Source organism: Gopherus flavomarginatus, chromosome 8 (genome assembly GCF_025201925.1).
Source record: "Gopherus flavomarginatus isolate rGopFla2 chromosome 8, rGopFla2.mat.asm, whole genome shotgun sequence".
In the NCBI taxonomy this organism is placed as follows: domain Eukaryota; kingdom Metazoa; phylum Chordata; order Testudines; family Testudinidae; genus Gopherus; species Gopherus flavomarginatus.
Genome location: NC_066624.1, coordinates 86,439,574 through 86,458,069, shown reverse-complemented (window position 1 = coordinate 86,458,069; position 18,496 = coordinate 86,439,574). Strand labels below are relative to the sequence as shown.

The following is an 18,496-nucleotide window of genomic DNA, read 5'->3' as shown; positions in this document are numbered from 1 at the left end:
TTCACTCTTTGCCATTTCTTACTGCTCCCAGTGCAGGGGCAGCCAATCAACATACTAGGACAGTCTCTGGGCACCTCTACTAGCATACCTCCCCCTTTCAGGAGTTGAAGCAAGAGGGGACCATGACCACCCAGTCAGCATTGCTGTCAAGCACATTGGGGGTAGTACCCCAGTCCCTGGTTCATATTTGCTAACAGGGAGTTAGACACGATTCCCTCCCTCCCTGTTTTGTAAGGAGATGTCCTCAGGCTGCCCCCTGTGTTACCACTTTGCATCTGGAGCCCAAGTCAGCGACTTCCTACTCTGGGCACCTGCCACAAAGAGACGCCAGCATCAGCTTGACTGCCACTGCCTCCACCCCCACCCCTGCATGGGCAACCGAGAAGTTCAACCAATCCTGTTTAAGGGAAGTGCACTCCATCCTCTCGATAAAGTTCATGTGCACCCTGAGCTGATAATTGAGCCACTGTGGGACTCCAGCTCCATCAATATTTTCCAGTTAGTCTTCCTTGGGGCTCTAGCCACCCTTTTTGTAGGTGAACTGCAGTTTGTGAGCTAGTACCATGCTATCCCCATGCCACGAAACATGCCCACCAGCAGTCCAATATCCGGTTTAGCCTTCCATATCACCTGAAGCCCAGAGCACGTTTCCCAGGTCATTCTCCCCTCAGGGCGTAACAGTGATGTCAGGCACATCCTCATGGGGTGCCAGCCCATGCAAAAGAGGTATGAGCTCACCCCAGTGCATGCCCTATCTGCTGTGCCAAGACAAAATCGCATCCAGCCTGAGGCTCAGTTGCAACATCATTTTTTAATTACACATTCCTCTGTAAACCTAGTGCACAATGCTGTGCCCACAAATCCATATCCCCAGCTGTAGGCATGCTCTAATACATTCTGTATGATAGACCTGGGGAAGGAAGCAGACATGGTTAAAACCTGTGGTGCTTATGGCTCACCACTTGTATCAGCCTCTCGCTAGGCAGCCACACATAGAACTTATATGCCCTGGATCTCTGATGCATCCAAACCCAAACGGATAGCCCACAGTTGTGGCCCTTATACAGAACCAGTGGGATCAATACTTTCCTGGTGTCAAGCCCAAGAATGACAGCCCCTTCCTAAACACTCCCGCAAGTGGAATTTGGTTAGGAAGGAATAGTCCTTCTTGCAGGAACAGGGGACTGTCCCTAGGTGACCGCTGACCCACAGATGCCTGCAGCATGTGTAAGGACACAGATACCCGACAAAGCAGTGCAGAGCAATAGCCTCACCAACCCCAATTCAACCAGTTTTTGAGCTGTGGACCTGAGCCCTAGAAAGTCACCATCCCACTACATGGCCTGTAGTTCGAGAGCCCACCCCAAAGAGTCTCTCTTGCTTGAAGGAAACAACTCACTGACCCAGATGACGCCTGAAGAAAACTAACACAGAGACTTGCCTTGAAGAGAACAGCCTCATCCCCTAAAGGGCAGGCCCGAGAAAGAACCTCAGTTAAGTGCCTCAGAACCTGCAAGATCACTGGCTTCCTGATACTGCTCTGCGTCCTAGCAGCCCAGGCCCAACCCTATCCCTTTCTGCAGACCCTGAATCCCCAAAAGGGATGACCCACAGACCTACAGTAAAAGGCCATCCTGGATAATTGGTTAGCTATAGGAAGACCACAAGCCACCACATTTAGGGTTCTGGTATAGATAGACCCTTTACTCCCCCCATAAACTCCTCAAACACCATTGTGTAAGCTAAAAAAGTATGCAGTGTCTAAGTGCTCCCTTGCCTGCTGATACAGCTTCTGGCAACCAAGATTTCATAGGACTGTTGACATCTATTCTGGCTCTTTCTAAGCCTCCCGTGCTAGTGCTCTGAATCTGTTTCCCTGCAATCCAGAGAGCATTAGCTATGCTGCTGTTAAACCCAGGCACATTCTTGGCTGTGAAATGAATAGTGCATGCAGATTTCTGTTTGGTAGTGTTAATTATCTCTAGACAGAAGAGAGGGCCTTCCTCACATTAAGGATTTCATGCAGGTGAAGTCACTCCTTCCCCTTCCTGTGAAGGGCTGCTGTGCCCCAGGCTAGGAATGGAAATCTCTCTCTTCTACAGGGCAGTGAGTGAGACATGAGACAGAATAAGCCCCGGTGTCCTTCCCTTAAATCATTCTAACAAGAGTGGAGTTAAGTGCATTCCATTTCCTGTTAAGGAGTTCAGAGACAGACAAGCCTCTGTTCAGAGCACAATGCACCTTGCACAAGCACAGGCAATTTGGGGCAAGGACTCTACCCCAGCTGTGGCTCTGCTCAGTTCAGCACCTGATCTGCACTCCCCATGTCCACTTGAGGGCACACAGAGGCCTGGTCCACACTACACAGTTAAATCGATTTAAACAGCGTTAAATCGATTTAACTCTGTACCCGTCCACACTACAAGGCACTTTATATCGATTTTAAGGGCTCTTAAAATTGATTTCTGTACTCCCCAACGAGAGGAGTAACCCTAAAATCGATATTACTATATCGATTTAGGGTTAGTGTGGACGGAAATCGAAGTTATTGGTCTCATTCCTTTAATGTAGCTACCCAGAGTGCACTGCTCCGGAAATCGATGGTAGTCTAGGACCATGGACGCACACCACTGAATTAATGTGCCCTAGTGTGGATGCATAAAATCGATTTTATAATATCGGTTTTATAAAACCGGTTTTAGTAATTTCGATTTTATGCTGTAGTGTAGACGTAGCCAGAGAGAGACATGGAAGAAATTCCGGTGTTGAGCCATTTCCCCATTCAGGAATCTGTGAATGAGTGTTTGGGTCCTCTGGCACGTGACTGGTGCATTCATACTGTAGTCAGTCTGTGGGTCCATGAAACACCCATCTAACTGGAAGAATCCTGCACTGTCTGATGTGCTTGAGCAGGACTGGTATAGAAGCACAGCGATGGACATACTGTAAGGCAGTGTAATAAGTGCAGTCAGGAAAATAACTCAGATATGTTCCTGATGGACCGTTTTTTTCTCTAAATGGACAACCTATCCTAAATTCTCAACTACTGAGGGACAATCTTCACTCATTGATATATTTTGCTTTCCGTCACCAACTCTCTGTATAACTTTTTTCATGAGTAATGTACCCAAATGCACAGATGCTAAATGGTATCTAAACTGTATTCTTAAATTCATTCCCCTACATGGGTTATTGCTGATTATGTACTATATGTATCTAATTACTTTCAAAACAAACTCTGTATTTGTGGATAGTCTAAGCACTATACCCAGATGTACATACACTCTTTTCTCAACCTTTGTATTATATAAATTTTTTTAACATTAGCTTTAATAAAAATTTTAAATCCAGGCATTGGCTGGGAAGGAGGATTAAGCTCCCACTTATACTACGGCCTTTTCTTATAGCTCCACTTAGGTCATGGGAGGCAGCAAAGCTGCCATTGGATTCTCCCATTTAACAGCCGAGACTTCCACCATGCAAAACTGAAGGCTGAAGCCTGCTTTGGGGACATGGCACAGTCACATGAGCACAGAGGGACAGAACATTGGGGCTACCCTGTTTATTCATATCCCCATCATGGCACAGAGTCTAGCAAAGAGGTAGCACCTTACTTGACAAGCAGAGTTGCTTTAACTCTAAGCGCGGGTACACTGGAGGGGAAAGTATGGGAATGTCTCTGCTGAGACATTTCACCCACTAAATTAAGCTAACAACCAGCTCAGTTTTGCACAGCCTCACATAATCCTTCCCACATCTCATCCAGTGTTTGCTCAATGCATGGGTCACAGGGCTTTTTTAGATCTTTCACCAGATGATCTACTCCTACACCACTGTCTTGGCTTCCATTAGGAGGGGTGAGAGCTCAGCAAGGGGTGGTGGCAGTAGTCATTTGCCTTCCAATGGCAGAGGATTGTCTTCCTGCACTTTATAAATTAGAATTTAAACGGATGCAGCCTCATGGACAAAGACTCCTTTCCTCCTCCGGGAAAAGCAGAGATAAAGAGGAAACAGGCTCATTTTTTTGTTATTGTTGTTAGTTGGTTTGTCGGAGGGTGGGGGCAGGGCAGGGGAGCAGCTTTTATAACCTCCGTGCTGTAAGTGTTATAGGGACTGTGGGAGTTATGGGAACTAACACCCAAGTTCACGGGAACAAGTGGCCAGTTATGAACACACTATGCTCCACAGTCTAAGGGCCTAACTACCTTAAGGACATTTGCCCTAATGTAACTACATAAGTGTGTAAACCTCTAACTAAAGTGCATCAGTTTAAAGCAGAACTTTATTCCATTAACCTTCAAGTCTATATTTCTAGTGGAAATGATTAGTCCTCACTAATCATGTCTGATTATATCAGTCTTGCTGGCCGCAGCTCAGAGAGACCAAGTCACCAGCAGCATCAACCCTGGACATTCCAGCTATTGCTAGCGATTGGAGGTTTTCAGCAGTGCCAGTTTCTCTGTTAGTTAGATTTACCCTCAAGTATGGCTAGGGCCCTGCAAGAGATTAAGGGGAGACCTTGAGTATGGGGAATGGTCGCACAGAAAACGGCTCTGTACCAGGAACAGGGACCAAGGCCGGGCATGTTAGTCCCAGATCAGGATGATCAATCCAGCCACCACTGTCCCGCCAGAGCAGTGATGGGCCCAGGGTAAGAACCAACTAGATTGGAACAAAAAGGCAGAATCACCAGGTGAATTCCACCCTGCAGCTAGGAGGGCAAACTGGGCCCACTCCTGGGGGTGTCCAGCTAGAGTGAAGTCAGCCAAGCGCACATCCAACAGCTGCTGCAGTCACCAATTCAAGTCCCACAGGGCAGCAAACAGCCACTTATGGGCATGGCCCACATCCCAAGGCAGCCAGAATACCTCACCAGGGCTCTGCCCAGGCCATGGGGCTCATCTCTATCCTCTCTAGTAATGCCTAGTTCCCACTGCCCTAGCCCCACAGGCCCATGGGGGAGAGGAGGCTGTCCTTACCATGGCCTAAGACCTGCTCCCTGAACAGTTCCACATGGATAACCACAAAAGTTAATCCCTTTTAAGGTAAAGCCAGCAGGGCATGGTCCTGCCATCTCACACAGCTGCTGGCCCACCTGCAATTGGAGGAGGAAGTGTCAGACCCCAGAGAGGCTGCCCTGCTGCAGCCCTATCCAGGCAGGCAGAGGGAGGGAGGATTGACTGCTGGAAACCAGCAAACAGGAAGTGGCTCTGAGCATATGGCTCCAAATCTTGTGCTTCTTGCAAGATCTTATGGCTCCAAATTACATGCCACATCCTAAGAGACCTCAGGCTTATCCTATAAATCCTGGGGGGGACTGAAAATCTCATGGGACCCATTCCCTCCTGTCCTTTTGCTTTCTCCCATTTCAGGAGCCACCAAAACGCACCTCTCGCTAAGCTTGGGACCCTCTTTTGTAAAGAGCTGTTTATACTTGGGCTACACAAATAGTTCTATTACTCTTGAGATACTTGCAGAGTATGCCTACATTATCTTGTGCTGAAACAGCTGCAAATGCTTTCAAATGTATGAACTTTACACTTACTTTACCACATTAACTTCAAGAATGATGTATGACTTCATGAAGGCTGACATGCTTTTTTAAACAAGCAGTCAAAATACAGCTACAGCTTAAACCATTCACTTCTATTTTTTGAGGGCAACTGGCACTGGATTTGGATTTGATAGGCATAATTTTAACAAATGCTCATCAAAGATGGGAGCCAGCTGTACATGGTATCATAAACAGAGTGGTAGAATTGTTTAGCTTCACATATATCATGTATTAAAACTTTGAAGACAACTCTATACTTTTCCTTTGCTTAGGTTTGGATTGCTCTTTCTTTTGAAGGGAGGGGGAAATCTATCAGTGAATGGGTATATCTACACTGGAGTTAACATGGGTCCTTACATGAGTTTAAGCCAAAATTTCCGTACAAAAATATCCCTTTACCCACATTTGGAGGTTCTATAGGCCTCGTTTAGCTGGTGAGTGACTGGGACTCTGGTAGGTCATGGCCAGTGGTTACAACAGGAGTTGGCTGCCAGAGTCAAGGGTCAAACCCAAAATTCAGGACTTGGAGTAAGGCAAGGCAGGAGCAGGGCAGGGAACAACCAGGCACTATAACAACTGTAGTTAAATGCTTTGAGCAGCCAGTTGAACTGCTGCTGAGCTTAGGTGGTGACTCTTCCAACCAATTAGGCGGTGTAGCCACTCAGGCAGCCTACTACATGCCAGCTGTGTGAGGCAAGGATTTGTTTAGTGCATGGAAAAAAAGACAGAGTTCATTTTAAATTAGATTTTTCCTGAACCTCAGTCTTCCAACTAGGTGTGTGCCTGGACTTTACTGAAGAATAACTGCACAGTGAAAATAACATTTACGCTTAAAAACTGCATCTGGGTAAGTACATGGTGATGATATACAGGACAAGCCTTACATTCTGCCTGCTCTCACCAGGGATGCCTGGTGGTGTGAGGGACTGAGAGACATCGTTGTTCGTCCACAACTCCTCCCATGCCCCCACAGCCTAAGTCTGACTTCCTCCTGTAGTGTGCAGTAACCTTCCCTTACTACTAATGAACCTGTCCAGCAGAAATGACTTCCTTTTCCAGGTGGTAGGCAAGGAAGGAGTGACTGCACTGTGCATTAGAACTGTGAAAACAGTGGGGCCTCACCAGGAATCTCTTCAACCCAGGTTTTGGGTATTTGGTTACTAATTCACAAATATAGACTCTACTGGCTTTAAGGGGGCTCCTGCATGGGGAGTAGGGGTGATTAATGGCACAGGCTTTCTTTTCTCTGTCTTTTTCCCCCCTTTACACAAATTACATGCAAAAAAATCTACATTGGTGGAGCTTTAAGATCACAAATTTAAACAAGGGAGTGATACAAAAGTTAAAGTTCTCTATGAAACATCACTCTTACAGTGCATATAATGTTGATTACTATACTGTTTTTTGTATCCTGTGCTATACCTTTGGTGCAATGTAAGTGAGTTAATGTTATGGGATGGGAACCTTAACATTTGTATTTCCTGGTTCTTTTTAAATACATAACCTTACCATCAGTCTTTGGCCTTAATTATATTATAAATAAAAAGGCAGCATGTATACAATGTGACAGTTTAATAAATTCCTGGTAATACTTAAAGTGGAAAACATGTTTATTAACATTCTTTCAAATCCCTCTTGTACAAGGCCATATAAAAAATCTTTGCATTTTGATTATACATAGTTATAATGACATTATATATAATTTAGGTTTTCATGATACACTGGTAAGTACAGAGTTCTGTTAAATATTTATAACCACTCATTTTCAAATCAAATACTTGAAAAATCAATGTATCTATATACATAGTTTAGCAGACTAATGCAGCATAAAATGCTCCTTATTTAGAGGTATATGATGTGAGGATCAACAGAACAGTTACCACAATTCAGTATTTCTACATACAGCTTTGCTTGCCTTGCTGTTTTGGTCACTCCCAGCCCCTGCATTATTGTCATAGGAAATTAGTCTAGCTGCTATCAGCAAATGGGGATGATTAATAAGATGTTCATTATGAATCTTTTCCTGTGAGCTATTTTAAACCTAACTGATTCTGAAATTTCCTTCACAACCTTAAACTGCTCTTGCAAGCTCAATAGGATTACTTGGAAAAGTAGCAGAATCACTGCTGTCAAGATTAAAGCATCAGTTTCCCTGCTTTGTGATCTGCTTGCTAAAAGAATACTAAACTGTTTTACCTCCTTCTTTCAGTAGTGGTGGCAGCTTTGGGAAAATCCCAGAGACAGAGGCACCATATACATTTTTTATTGGGTTGGAGGGGTAGCGCTTACCATATGTTTAATAAATATTACTATCAATATAAGCCAATCTTACCTACAAGCTGTAATCAGGAAAATAAATCTACTTTCTTGGCTATATCCCATTTCAACAAGATACTGACATTTAGAGTCGAGTCTCTGGTTTACTGTGATATCCCTACTGATGGAGACTCCCAGCATTATTCATTAGTATTGTGAAGTCCAGTTAAACTGTTCATTTTGAAAAGATAAATATGTGAATGAATAACTGAACCAAAAAAATCTGTCTGTAATATGACTAAAACATAGAACACTACATGAAGAGCTGCATCTATTGAAGTAACGAAAGAGGCCACCAAATAGAAAGTATTCCTTATATAAGTGTATGTAAGGTGTAGCATTATGAACAGTTTAGTTCTTATAAGATTGATCACTAGCAGTCTTGAAGCTCAAACAGTATTTGCCGCTCTGTACTCCCTTTCATCACTGGGCTGTAGTTGAACCACTACACTCTCTTCATTCATTCCATCCTCTGCATCACTACTATCAATATCCTCATTGTCGTCTTCCTCGTATTCTGACGATTCAGTCATGTTTTGATGGGAATGAGACTCTGACAAAGCCCCAAATGACTGAGTGCTAACTGAAGCTAATGGTCTAAGCAAAGGGGTGTTTTCAGAGACTTCATTCTCTTCTTGACTGCTGTCTGTTTCAGAGTCTGAATCCCCTTGAGAAGGGACCACTTTCTGCTTACACACGGGGCATGTTTTCTTGGTTTTAGTCAGCCATGGGTCCACACACTTGCAATGATATGCTGTCAGGAAACAAAACAGGTATGTCATTTGCTAGGTAAACATGACTGTCTGAGGTTACTCTTGTTATGTTATAATTTTGTGTTACAGTTTTATGTGAAATAATGCTGATTTTAAAAGACCTGGTGATTGGGTGTCAACCACACACAATGCCTGATTGGGAAAAAATTGGCCAATTAACTTTATAGGCTGCACCTGGAGAAGAGGCAGGGACTAATAAAGGTTAACTGATGATGAAGGCCGGCTGGCTGGGGAAGGTTGAGTTTATATAAAAGCAAGAAGGGGCTGTTAGTAGGAACTCTGCAGTCCCTCCCTAGAGAGGAGAGAAAGCAAGGCAGGCAGCTAGGTACAAGGTGGAGGTGATATAGGGGGAGAGTAGGCCCTCGGATCCTGCCTTGGACTGTAGACTCTGGCAAGAACTCTAGAAGGGGTGAAATAGCCATAAGGAGCAGAGAAAGCTCCAGTGGTGATGCAGAGGTGGGCTAGGAGATAAGGAAGAAAAGTATAAAAGAGCCAGAAAAATAGCAAGAGGGTTAGAGTTTACGCAGACTGTGGTTGCTGGCCAGAGTGTATGTGGGCTGGAACCCAGAATAGTGGGTAAGTCCAGGTTCCCTTACCAGCCACTGGGAAAGCAGCACAGACTGGGTAGTGGATCAAAAGGTTGCCTGAGGCAGTTTGTCCAGTGGGACTTTGATATTCTGGAAGGGGAGAACTATAATAATCTGGCTGGAGTGAGCAACTGAATCCAGACAGAGACCACAGGGTGAGCAAGCAAAGGACGGGACATCTGACTGCTTGAGAGCTAATCCCCAGATGAACCAAAAGGCAGTGCTACTTGCAGCCGGTGAACCTCTTCAGAGAGGTTACTGGTTACTGTAAACCAGTTGGGATATTGGTCATGTTTACCTTTGGACAACACTTAGCACAGTGGGTCCTGATCCTAACAGGAGTTTCTGAACACTACTGTAATATATATAATAACCATTTTTGGATTCTATGGGCAGGGAGAGTGTCAGCTTTCCTCAAGTGAACAATCATTTGACCCTTGCTCAAGAAGTTTCTGATGCTGGAAATCTTTTTTTTCCTGGGAAGGTTGTGGCAAGGCAATTTTCACTGGTGTCTACTGGAGCCTTCCAATCTTCTTGATCTCTTAGTCTGGTACTAGGGCTAGATTTGGCACAGCACCTATACTGATCTCAATGGCCTTATCTAAACTGAGAAAATGCATCAATTAACATGATGATCAACCCAACCTAGCAGGACAGGTGTGTTAGCTGGTCAGGAACCCTACAGTTAACCATGACCAACTAATATGTTTTTAAACATGGTGTATCACTTTCTCTACTATGCATAAAGTCATGTTTAACATCTAGTAATTAACATGTTTTCCTAGGACAAGTGTTCTTGATGATTCCTTTAGATCCGTCAGTAGCCTCTGACTGTAAGATTTGGTTAACTTTGTGGCCCTTAGTTAGGGTAAATGCCATGTTTCTGTTCTTTCTTTCTGAGAAATCCCAGGCATTTGTCTGTCTGCCCTCAAGTTTCTTTTGTATGGAGTTCTACAAAACCCTGTTTAGTCTCTCACTGAGCAGAATAGGTATGTGAGGCCACTATATGAGATGGTTTTGGCTGCACTGTCATCAGATGTTTCATTTTCATCTGACCTGATGATACCCTTTTGCAGTGCCTGGTGAGGGTATGACTTTGAGAGCAAGCTGGCTAAGGCTCAGTCCAGACAAGATGGAGGCGATGTGTCTAGTGGACTGAAGGAAGGATTGTAAGGGTATGGTAGGGATGGCTCCTGACCCTTTGGTTAGGGGGGGTTGTCCAAGATGTTAACAATTTGGGGGAGGTCCTGGGCCTGACTGCGCCTGGATTTCTAGCTGGTGTGGATAGCCAATACCAATTTTTACCTGTGTCTAGTTAGACTCTGCAATCCTTTCTATTGGACATGGATCCACTTACTGCAATGGGGCTACATTTGAGGAAGGCTAATCAAGACCAGCAGCTGATGCACAACATGGCTGGCTCCCTGCTAGGCAGAACTGGTCACAGGGAATCTATTACATCTTACAGCTCTTCTAGCAGAGCACTGGCTTCCAGGTGCAAAGGGTTTATATCGAGGCTACTCAGACTGTCTCTCTCCAGGTTGCTGTGGCAGTAGAGATCAGCTGAGCTAACAGTCCTTACATTTAAATGTCTAGGAACTGGTGCCAACATACACTTTATCCAGAGTCTGACTCTGGAGTGCACTTCTCCACTGAACTGACATACATAGTCTGGTCTTAAGGGCACCAGTGTCAGGTCCATATTCACTCTTGGGCATTTGACTGAGGGAAGGTGGACTCATTAGTTGGGTGATTAGCTGTGTTCTCATTATGATTATCCTTCTCTTGTTGCTGTTTAGAAGCCATAAATGTCTGTTTTTAATCCCACTTTGTATGTAGACTCTGGGCCATATTTGAGAGGCTACCTTTTATAAATCAATCAGTAAACAAATTCATTGCTGTTTTGGACACAAATTTTCTTTAAATAACTGCTATAATTAAAATAGTAACCAATATGCAGCTGCTTACCATGAGAGCAAGGAAGGATTCTGAGCTTGTCTCCATCCTCATATTCATCCAGACAAATGGCACATACATCATACTCATCTCCTGCAGCAGAAAATTGCGAATCAATACTACATTAAAAGCTGTATAATAAGCTGTATAGTCTTCAAACACATACAGATAGGTTCTTCTGGATATTTTCTTTAACATCCATAGATCAACTATTACCTCTTCCCATCCACAGCAATTTTTTTTTTGAAGCTGTATTGTCCCTTTCATTATACTTCTTACTTGAACTGTATGTTCATCTGCTCTCCCCTCAAGTGCAGGTTGATAAGGTTTCCATATTTCCTCAAGTTTGTGTGAAATCCCTTTTCTATAATATTCTTATTAAAATGTATTTAAAATATAAGTCTACATTATAATATAGATGCATCAACTATTAGTGGAGTATGTTAATTAAAAATACAGTAGATAAAGAACAAGCAGAAGAATATTCATCTTCATATGCCCAATTTTAATTTGACAAACTAGAATTCCACTTTTTTTAGAGGCAGGAGGACTGGAGGAAATCAGAATAATGAACAAGGAGCTATTACTTATCTAGTCATAAGAGAAAACACACAACTAAATAATATAAACCTCACAAACAAGATTTACATTATTGGTATGCTGCCCAGTATATAAACAATTTTCAACTGTCATATTTCAACATACCATATGTTTTTAAGCATTTGACTTACTGCAGGGGGGTCTCTGCTTTGGTCCAGAGAATCATGGGGTGTCTTGTGTGTATGCCTGCAGACCTTGGCCCAACATAGGCTGTGGTCGTGCCCACTGGTCTTGTCTCAGATGGGAGGATGATACAGACAAGCTGTACTGCCAAAGCTGCAGACTTTTAACACGAGTGTTCTCTTGCCTCAATGAATATTTAGATTCACATTCTTATGTTTGTTTTTCTATATACCTATGTGTATCCCTTCTAAACTTATCCAGAAGTTATACTGATGTATTTTCTTAGTTACATAAAGGAAACAATCTACAGTTTTATTATCATTTTATACAACACACACAATCAGACTAACAACTTAAAGCATTACTTTTTACAATATTTTTAGTCTCTCAATCTGGTATTCTGTGTGGGCATTTAGTAACATCCTTGAAACATGTAGTAAACTGTTGCCTCAGTTGCTCGTTATCCTGTAATGAGGTATGCTGGTCCCTTAAGATCAAAGGGGTTGTCTCTGGCACCAGGCTTCCTCATTCCTGGAGCCCTTTGGCAAACAGAGGTGTAGGATCAACACTGAGAGGAGTAGTAGTCCTTGGGTAGCAGTTGGAGGCAAACCTAGACTATGAACTCTGTAGTGACACCGGATAAATGTATGGAAGAGAAAAGCTTCCCCTTTCTCAGCCAGCCAGAAGGTGTCCTGGAAAATGTATTTCGAGGGTTTCTGGAATTTGTCAGTTTCCCAGTGGGCAGGATATAAAATCACTATTTTCTCAGAATAAGGGAGGCTGTGGAAGGAATAGGACCTGCTTGTAGGCTCTCTTGGAGATGAGGAAACTTAGTTTGCAAGTTTGAACTTTGAATAGCAGACCTCAGAGAAGAGTCTAAACTTCCCTCTAAAGAGCCTGTGAGGAGGACACCGTGGGGGAGGAGTTATTTTCTTTATTTAAACTTTGAAAAAAGAATTTTTTTTTAAGTTTGTTGTCTGGACTATGACATCCGATTAATTGGGGAGCCTGAGGTGGGCAGATGGATGGGGGACCAATCCCTTGGCCAGTTTAGAAAAATGAGCCTTATGAAAGGAGAGATCTGATTGATTTGACTGATGGAGGCTTCAACTTTGCAGACTTCTGAAATAACTTCAGGAATTGGAACTTGTTACATAAACATAAGAAACATTTTTTAAAAATCAGGAAAGCATTTCAAGAACTGCAACTGCACTAAACAACGGTTTCTCAAGATGGCTGAAGGTATCTGGTGTTTGAAGCCAAAGGCAGTTGGGTATTTAGAATAATCATACACCTGGTATATTTATCTCTTGCATTTATATGTGGATTTTTCATTGTTTTGTTGTGGGGCATTTTTGCTGAAGGTGTTGGTAGTGAAACTGGCACAGACGGAGATAAGATTGATACTTATGAAACTATCATAAAATGGGAGAAAACAGGACATAACCTGGGATAGACAATGAATATTTTCTCTGAGAATCAATAGTGTACTTCTGAAATATGTCACCCTTTTCATCTGCATTTATCTGAAACTATAGTGGAAAGTGATGTGTTCTTATTTCTCTTACAGTATAATGGAAAAATTTGACAGTATCTATTTATACATTTACTTTTCCATTTGACCTGATTTTTTGTAATAAACTTCTATTGAATTTGCACTGAAACAAACCTACTGAATGTTTTATAATTGCAGTCTGTTTACATTTAAGAATAAGTCATTCATGGGTACAGTAGTAAGAGTGCATATTTATATAATTAGCTAATACAACAAAGAGTTAAACTATGTTAACCATTACAATCCAAGACCCTGATCTTTCCAAGAGTTATGCATGTGCTTATCTTTCTGCATTTTAAGTAGTCAATCTACCTGCAGTGTCTGAGAGTTTAAAAAAAAAGTCTTGGTGTGACTGAGGCCAAAAAACACATTATTTTATATCGGCTAAAATTGGCACAAGTTAATCAAATGACTGACTTATTACATACGTTATAAAGTGAATCTACTTTTAGAATACATAGCAGTCCTGTTCAGGGCCGGCTCCAGGGGTTTTGCTGCCTCATGCAGCCAAAAAAAAAAAAAAAAAAAAAAAAAAAGCCGCGATCGCGATCTGCGGCAATTCAGCAGGAGGTCCTCGCTCCGTGCGGGAGTGAGGGACCCTCCGCCGAATTGCCGCCAAATACCTGAGAGTGCCGCCCCGCTCTGGAGTTGCCACCCCAAGCAACTGCTTGACAAGCTGGTGCCTGGAGCTGGCACTGGTCCTGTTGGTACTTTGCACTGGCATTGTACATTTTATTCAAGGATCTGAGTGACCTTAGTTTTGTAACTGCCATCAGCTCAATATCCTATTTCTCCATCAATTGCTTAACTCTCCTTTGCTGAACCATGTCTACCAATGGGGTGGAAGCTCTTCCAGGGAGAGACTCCTTCCTAAATGAAAAGTGCCTGGCACATTTTGAGTGCTACTGCAATAAAAATAAGTTCTAGTAGTAATATTTAATAAAGAGGTATAGTGTGAAAATACACCTAGTTCAGAAGGAATGGGAAATCTGAGATATCACATCAGTTGCTCCAAGTGAAGTTTTGATCAGACACAGAAGGAATCAGTCTGAAAAGAAGTGCAAGTTATATCTGGGGCCTTCAATCAATGAATATTTAAATTCAAAGATTTGTCTGCTTTGGTAAAACAGGTATGTTTCAAAGATTGTCTTGGACTACAAAATCCATGGATGCTGACCTGCAGTAATGGTATGAATCTGCTGTGAACTGTACATTCTCTTCTATAGCTAAGGACTATTTAAACCAAATGTTATTCATAGAAGGTGTTGCAAAAGTTAGATGTTTATTGTGCTAAAAAGTGTTATAATACAACAGATTGTTAATTGAAGAGGTTGCTAGCAAGTACACAAGTTACACTAGGCAAGATATATTCAAATGAGCATAAAAGAGCAATATTTTAACTCTTTTGAAAGATGCCATCAACTCTGTTGATAAGGAGTCTTTGTCCAAATGACTCAACTAGCAATGCAGCAAGCTTAAAATAAGGAGGTTGAGAGCTATAAGTCTGATTGTCCCTATTTAACTTGTATGTACAATCCCCTTACATTCAGACTGGATTAAAGTTCCAGTATTCTTTTAGAAATTTAATTTCTGTAATGAATGGTAGTTGAGTTCTAACAACCTAACCCCTGATAAACTGCAATTACTAAAGAAGTACACAAACACTAAAACTGTGTGATGGGCTAAATATTGAGGTAAAATACAGCAAGGTTGTATTTTACAAATACAAATTGCAGGTTGTTACGGTTTTTGTTTTTCTCAGTGCATATTGTTGGGAATAATGCACCTTTTGTTAGTCTTTCTAAAAAAGAAAATGAAGCACTTAGTATATTTCCAACTTTTTTTTATCTGCTTAGTTAGTTATTTTTCTATAACACCTTTTCCCTATTACTCTGTGCAGTTTTGTAACAAACACAGCATAACTCCTATTTAAATACCTTCCAGCTGATTCATAAAAGAAAAGCTTGGGACAGTAGGGTAGCAATCTGATGCTATCCACATATTTACACATAAATGAACTCAGGGCTTAGCTTATACTTCACATTACCAAAAAAGGACAGTCTAATTATTCCTCTTTTCTGCCCTGATGATTTACGACTACTGCATACTCTTTTTAGGATGTTAACTAATATGAACTAAGAACTGAGCCACCTCATTAACAACAGGTCTACTTTAATTAATCAGTCATCTGTTTCACCTGATTTTTACCAAGAAGCTTTTACACATTTCCCATTTTTCCAATATTGAAATCTTACTCACCTTGCAGTAAGAAAAGATAATAATTTCAGAGATACTTGTTCAGGTTATTAAAATAACAAATGGGGGACTGGAAATGTACAATATTCTTTACAAACATATAACAAGGAGCATTTGCCACCTTAGAGCTTTCAATATAAAATAAATTCCGGAAAATGGAGAATATATTACACTTCAACAGCATCTATGAAAGGAGCTCAAAGTGCTTTGTAAACACTCACAACATCTGGATAAGACAACATAATACTCCTTTTACAGAGGGAGAAAGTGAGATAAAGATGGGCAGGACTTGAATGAGATCACTGGTGAATAAGTGGCAAAGCTGGGAATAAAACTCCAAATTCTTGACTCTTAGGTATGGCTACACTTGCCGCGGCAGCGCTTTGAAGTTTCGAGTGTGGTTGCAGCGCCAGCGCTGGGAGAGAGCTAGGAGAGAGCAGCGCTGCGGCACTGTTTACACTGAGGCTTTACAGCGCTGTATCTTGCAGCGCTCAGGGGTGTGTTTTTTTCACACCCCTGAGCGCGAAAGTTGCAGCGCTGTAAAGCGCCAGTGTAGCCATGGCCTCTGCCTTCTGACTTAACCATGCTCCCAGTTCGCTTGTCTGTATTTCTGAAAATACACATCTACAGCATTCATTCACACAGGACTCCCTCCAATATTTAGGCAATACTTCGGTATTCTGGGGAGAACCCCCCCCCCATTTGTGTATACTCCTGTCTCTCTCGTAAGATCTGATCCTGCAACCTGAATGCTTGTGCAACCCACATGCTCATAGTGATGCCAAGGAATGCAGTATCAGCCACACCCCTTTATCAAAATATGGATTATGCTTTACTCATCTCAAATTTTATGATGAACAGTAGATTACATTGGTGTTGTGTGTTAGGTATCTGCTATATGTATTTTCCAGCTACAAGGAAAACAGCAAAAAGTATAAAAGCAATGAACCTTTCTAAATTAAGCATTGCATGTAAGATGAGAAGCCAAAACACACATTGTATTCGGATGGGGAGACATTGCTTTCTGGTGGATAAACTGAATTTTGCTGTGTGCGGGGGGGATTAAGATTTATGGTGTAAATCATTCAATATCCATCTAACATTGACCCTAGTGCAGTAAGTTCTTCTGTTATATTTCACAGTTAGTGGGGAGGGAAAAAAAATCTATCTATTGCTTGACTTCTGCATTATGACAGACACTACCAGATAAAACAAACCAACACGAGCCAAAACACTCTGCACAGCAAGGCAAATTCAAAAAACTGGTTTGTTAAATATCAGTGGAGTGATAGCCATTGGGTTGGGATGGAAAAGGGTGAGGAGATGGAAGTTACTAAGATGAGTGAAATATAATATAATAGACCAGCAGAAAGAATGTGTGCTGCAAATGTCTGCAGTGTGCTTCTGTGTCACCACTAGTAATTCAGGGAGAAATCTATTAAATACACCAAATTATATAACCTATTCATTACACATTTTGGCAGCAGGCAGGGCAATCATGGTACACGCTGCTGCTACTACTACTATGTGATATTTATATGGTGCTTCATATTTTAAAAGCACTGCTCCAACATTAACTATTTAATCACCACAACAGCACTATGAAGTAGATAAGTATTATCATTCCCACTTTACAGATGGGGAAATGGGGGTAGGACAGTGGTGGATTTTTTTGTTTTTCTTCTCCCTCTCCCTCTCCCTCTCCCTGCGGCCCCGGCCCCGATCCCTCCCCTCCCCCCCAGCTACATAGTGAGTCAGTGACAGAACAGGGAGTAAAACTCAGGATTTCTTTGTTCATGGCCCTGTGTTCAGGCTAGTAGAACACCAATGTTATAGTAAAATTCTTTGCTGTCTCATCTGCGGTAAGTCCTAGAAACGTAAGTGGTGTTACAAGAAAATTCTGGAGTATGCTGCTCTTGGAGAATGCATGTCACTCCTGGGGGAGGGAGTGTAATTCCTTCCCAACTCCAAATATGGTGATCAGTTAGACCTTGAGTATGTTGGTGAGACCTACCAGCCAGACACCTGGGAAAGAATGTACTGTAGTAACTCAGAGCCCTTATTCTCTAGTGTCCAATCTCTGGCTATTGGAGATATTTGCAACTAGCAGTCACATATGGGCCATGTGCCATTGTAGGCAATCTCATCATACCATCCCCTCAATAAATGTATCAAGCTCAGTCTTGAAACCAGTTTAGGTGTTTTGCCTCACTACTCCCTTTGAAAGGCTGTTCCAGAACTTCACCCCTCTGATGGTTAGAAACCGTCATCTAATTTCTTGATCCTATTACTCAGTTACAATGTATTTAGTGATCCTCTCTAATTACAGAATTACAGATATCTGGGATATCAATTGATGGTGACAGATAGTAGAGACAATGCATTAAAATACTGGATCGTTTCCTCTTCTCAAAAAGATGCTCCTTGAGAATAATGAAATCCTGAAAAATGGTTGCACATTGTTCTTGAAAATACTGATTTGACTGGTATGTTTGTTGGGAAGTGAATGGAGTCCTTAAGATACAGTACTCATTCAGAAAGCTGCCCAGTTCTCAACCATTATACCCACTTTTAGACTGGATAAACAAAATTAAGCCTTATTAGTGAAGATTGTCTGCTAAATTCTGCGATTCTTGTACAATCTATATCTGATAGTGTTGACTAACCGAAACAAAAAACATTTCTCAAATGGCCTTTAAGGTCACACCTCTCACTCCACCCCCCCTGCCTTGGCTCATCTCTAACATCCACTTCCTCAGCTCCCGCTCTTGCACAA

The 18,496-nt window shown here is 42.1% G+C and overlaps 1 protein-coding gene across 2 annotated transcripts in view; it reads right to left on the bottom strand.

Moving 5' to 3' along the window:
• Nucleotides 1–7,146: 7,146 nt before the first annotated feature.
• The window catches only part of RNF13 (ring finger protein 13), a 91,577-nt gene continuing 80,227 nt past the window's right edge, over nucleotides 7,147–18,496 (bottom strand). For both annotated transcript variants that reach the window (XM_050966066.1, XM_050966065.1), the window contains exons 9-10: nucleotides 11,199–11,279; nucleotides 7,147–8,624 (exon numbers count right to left, since the gene is read on the bottom strand). In XM_050966066.1, the coding sequence (XP_050822023.1) occupies nucleotides 8,260–8,624; nucleotides 11,199–11,279 (446 nt within the window). In that variant the 3' untranslated portion in view covers nucleotides 7,147–8,259. The remainder of the gene's footprint in view (nucleotides 8,625–11,198; nucleotides 11,280–18,496) is intronic.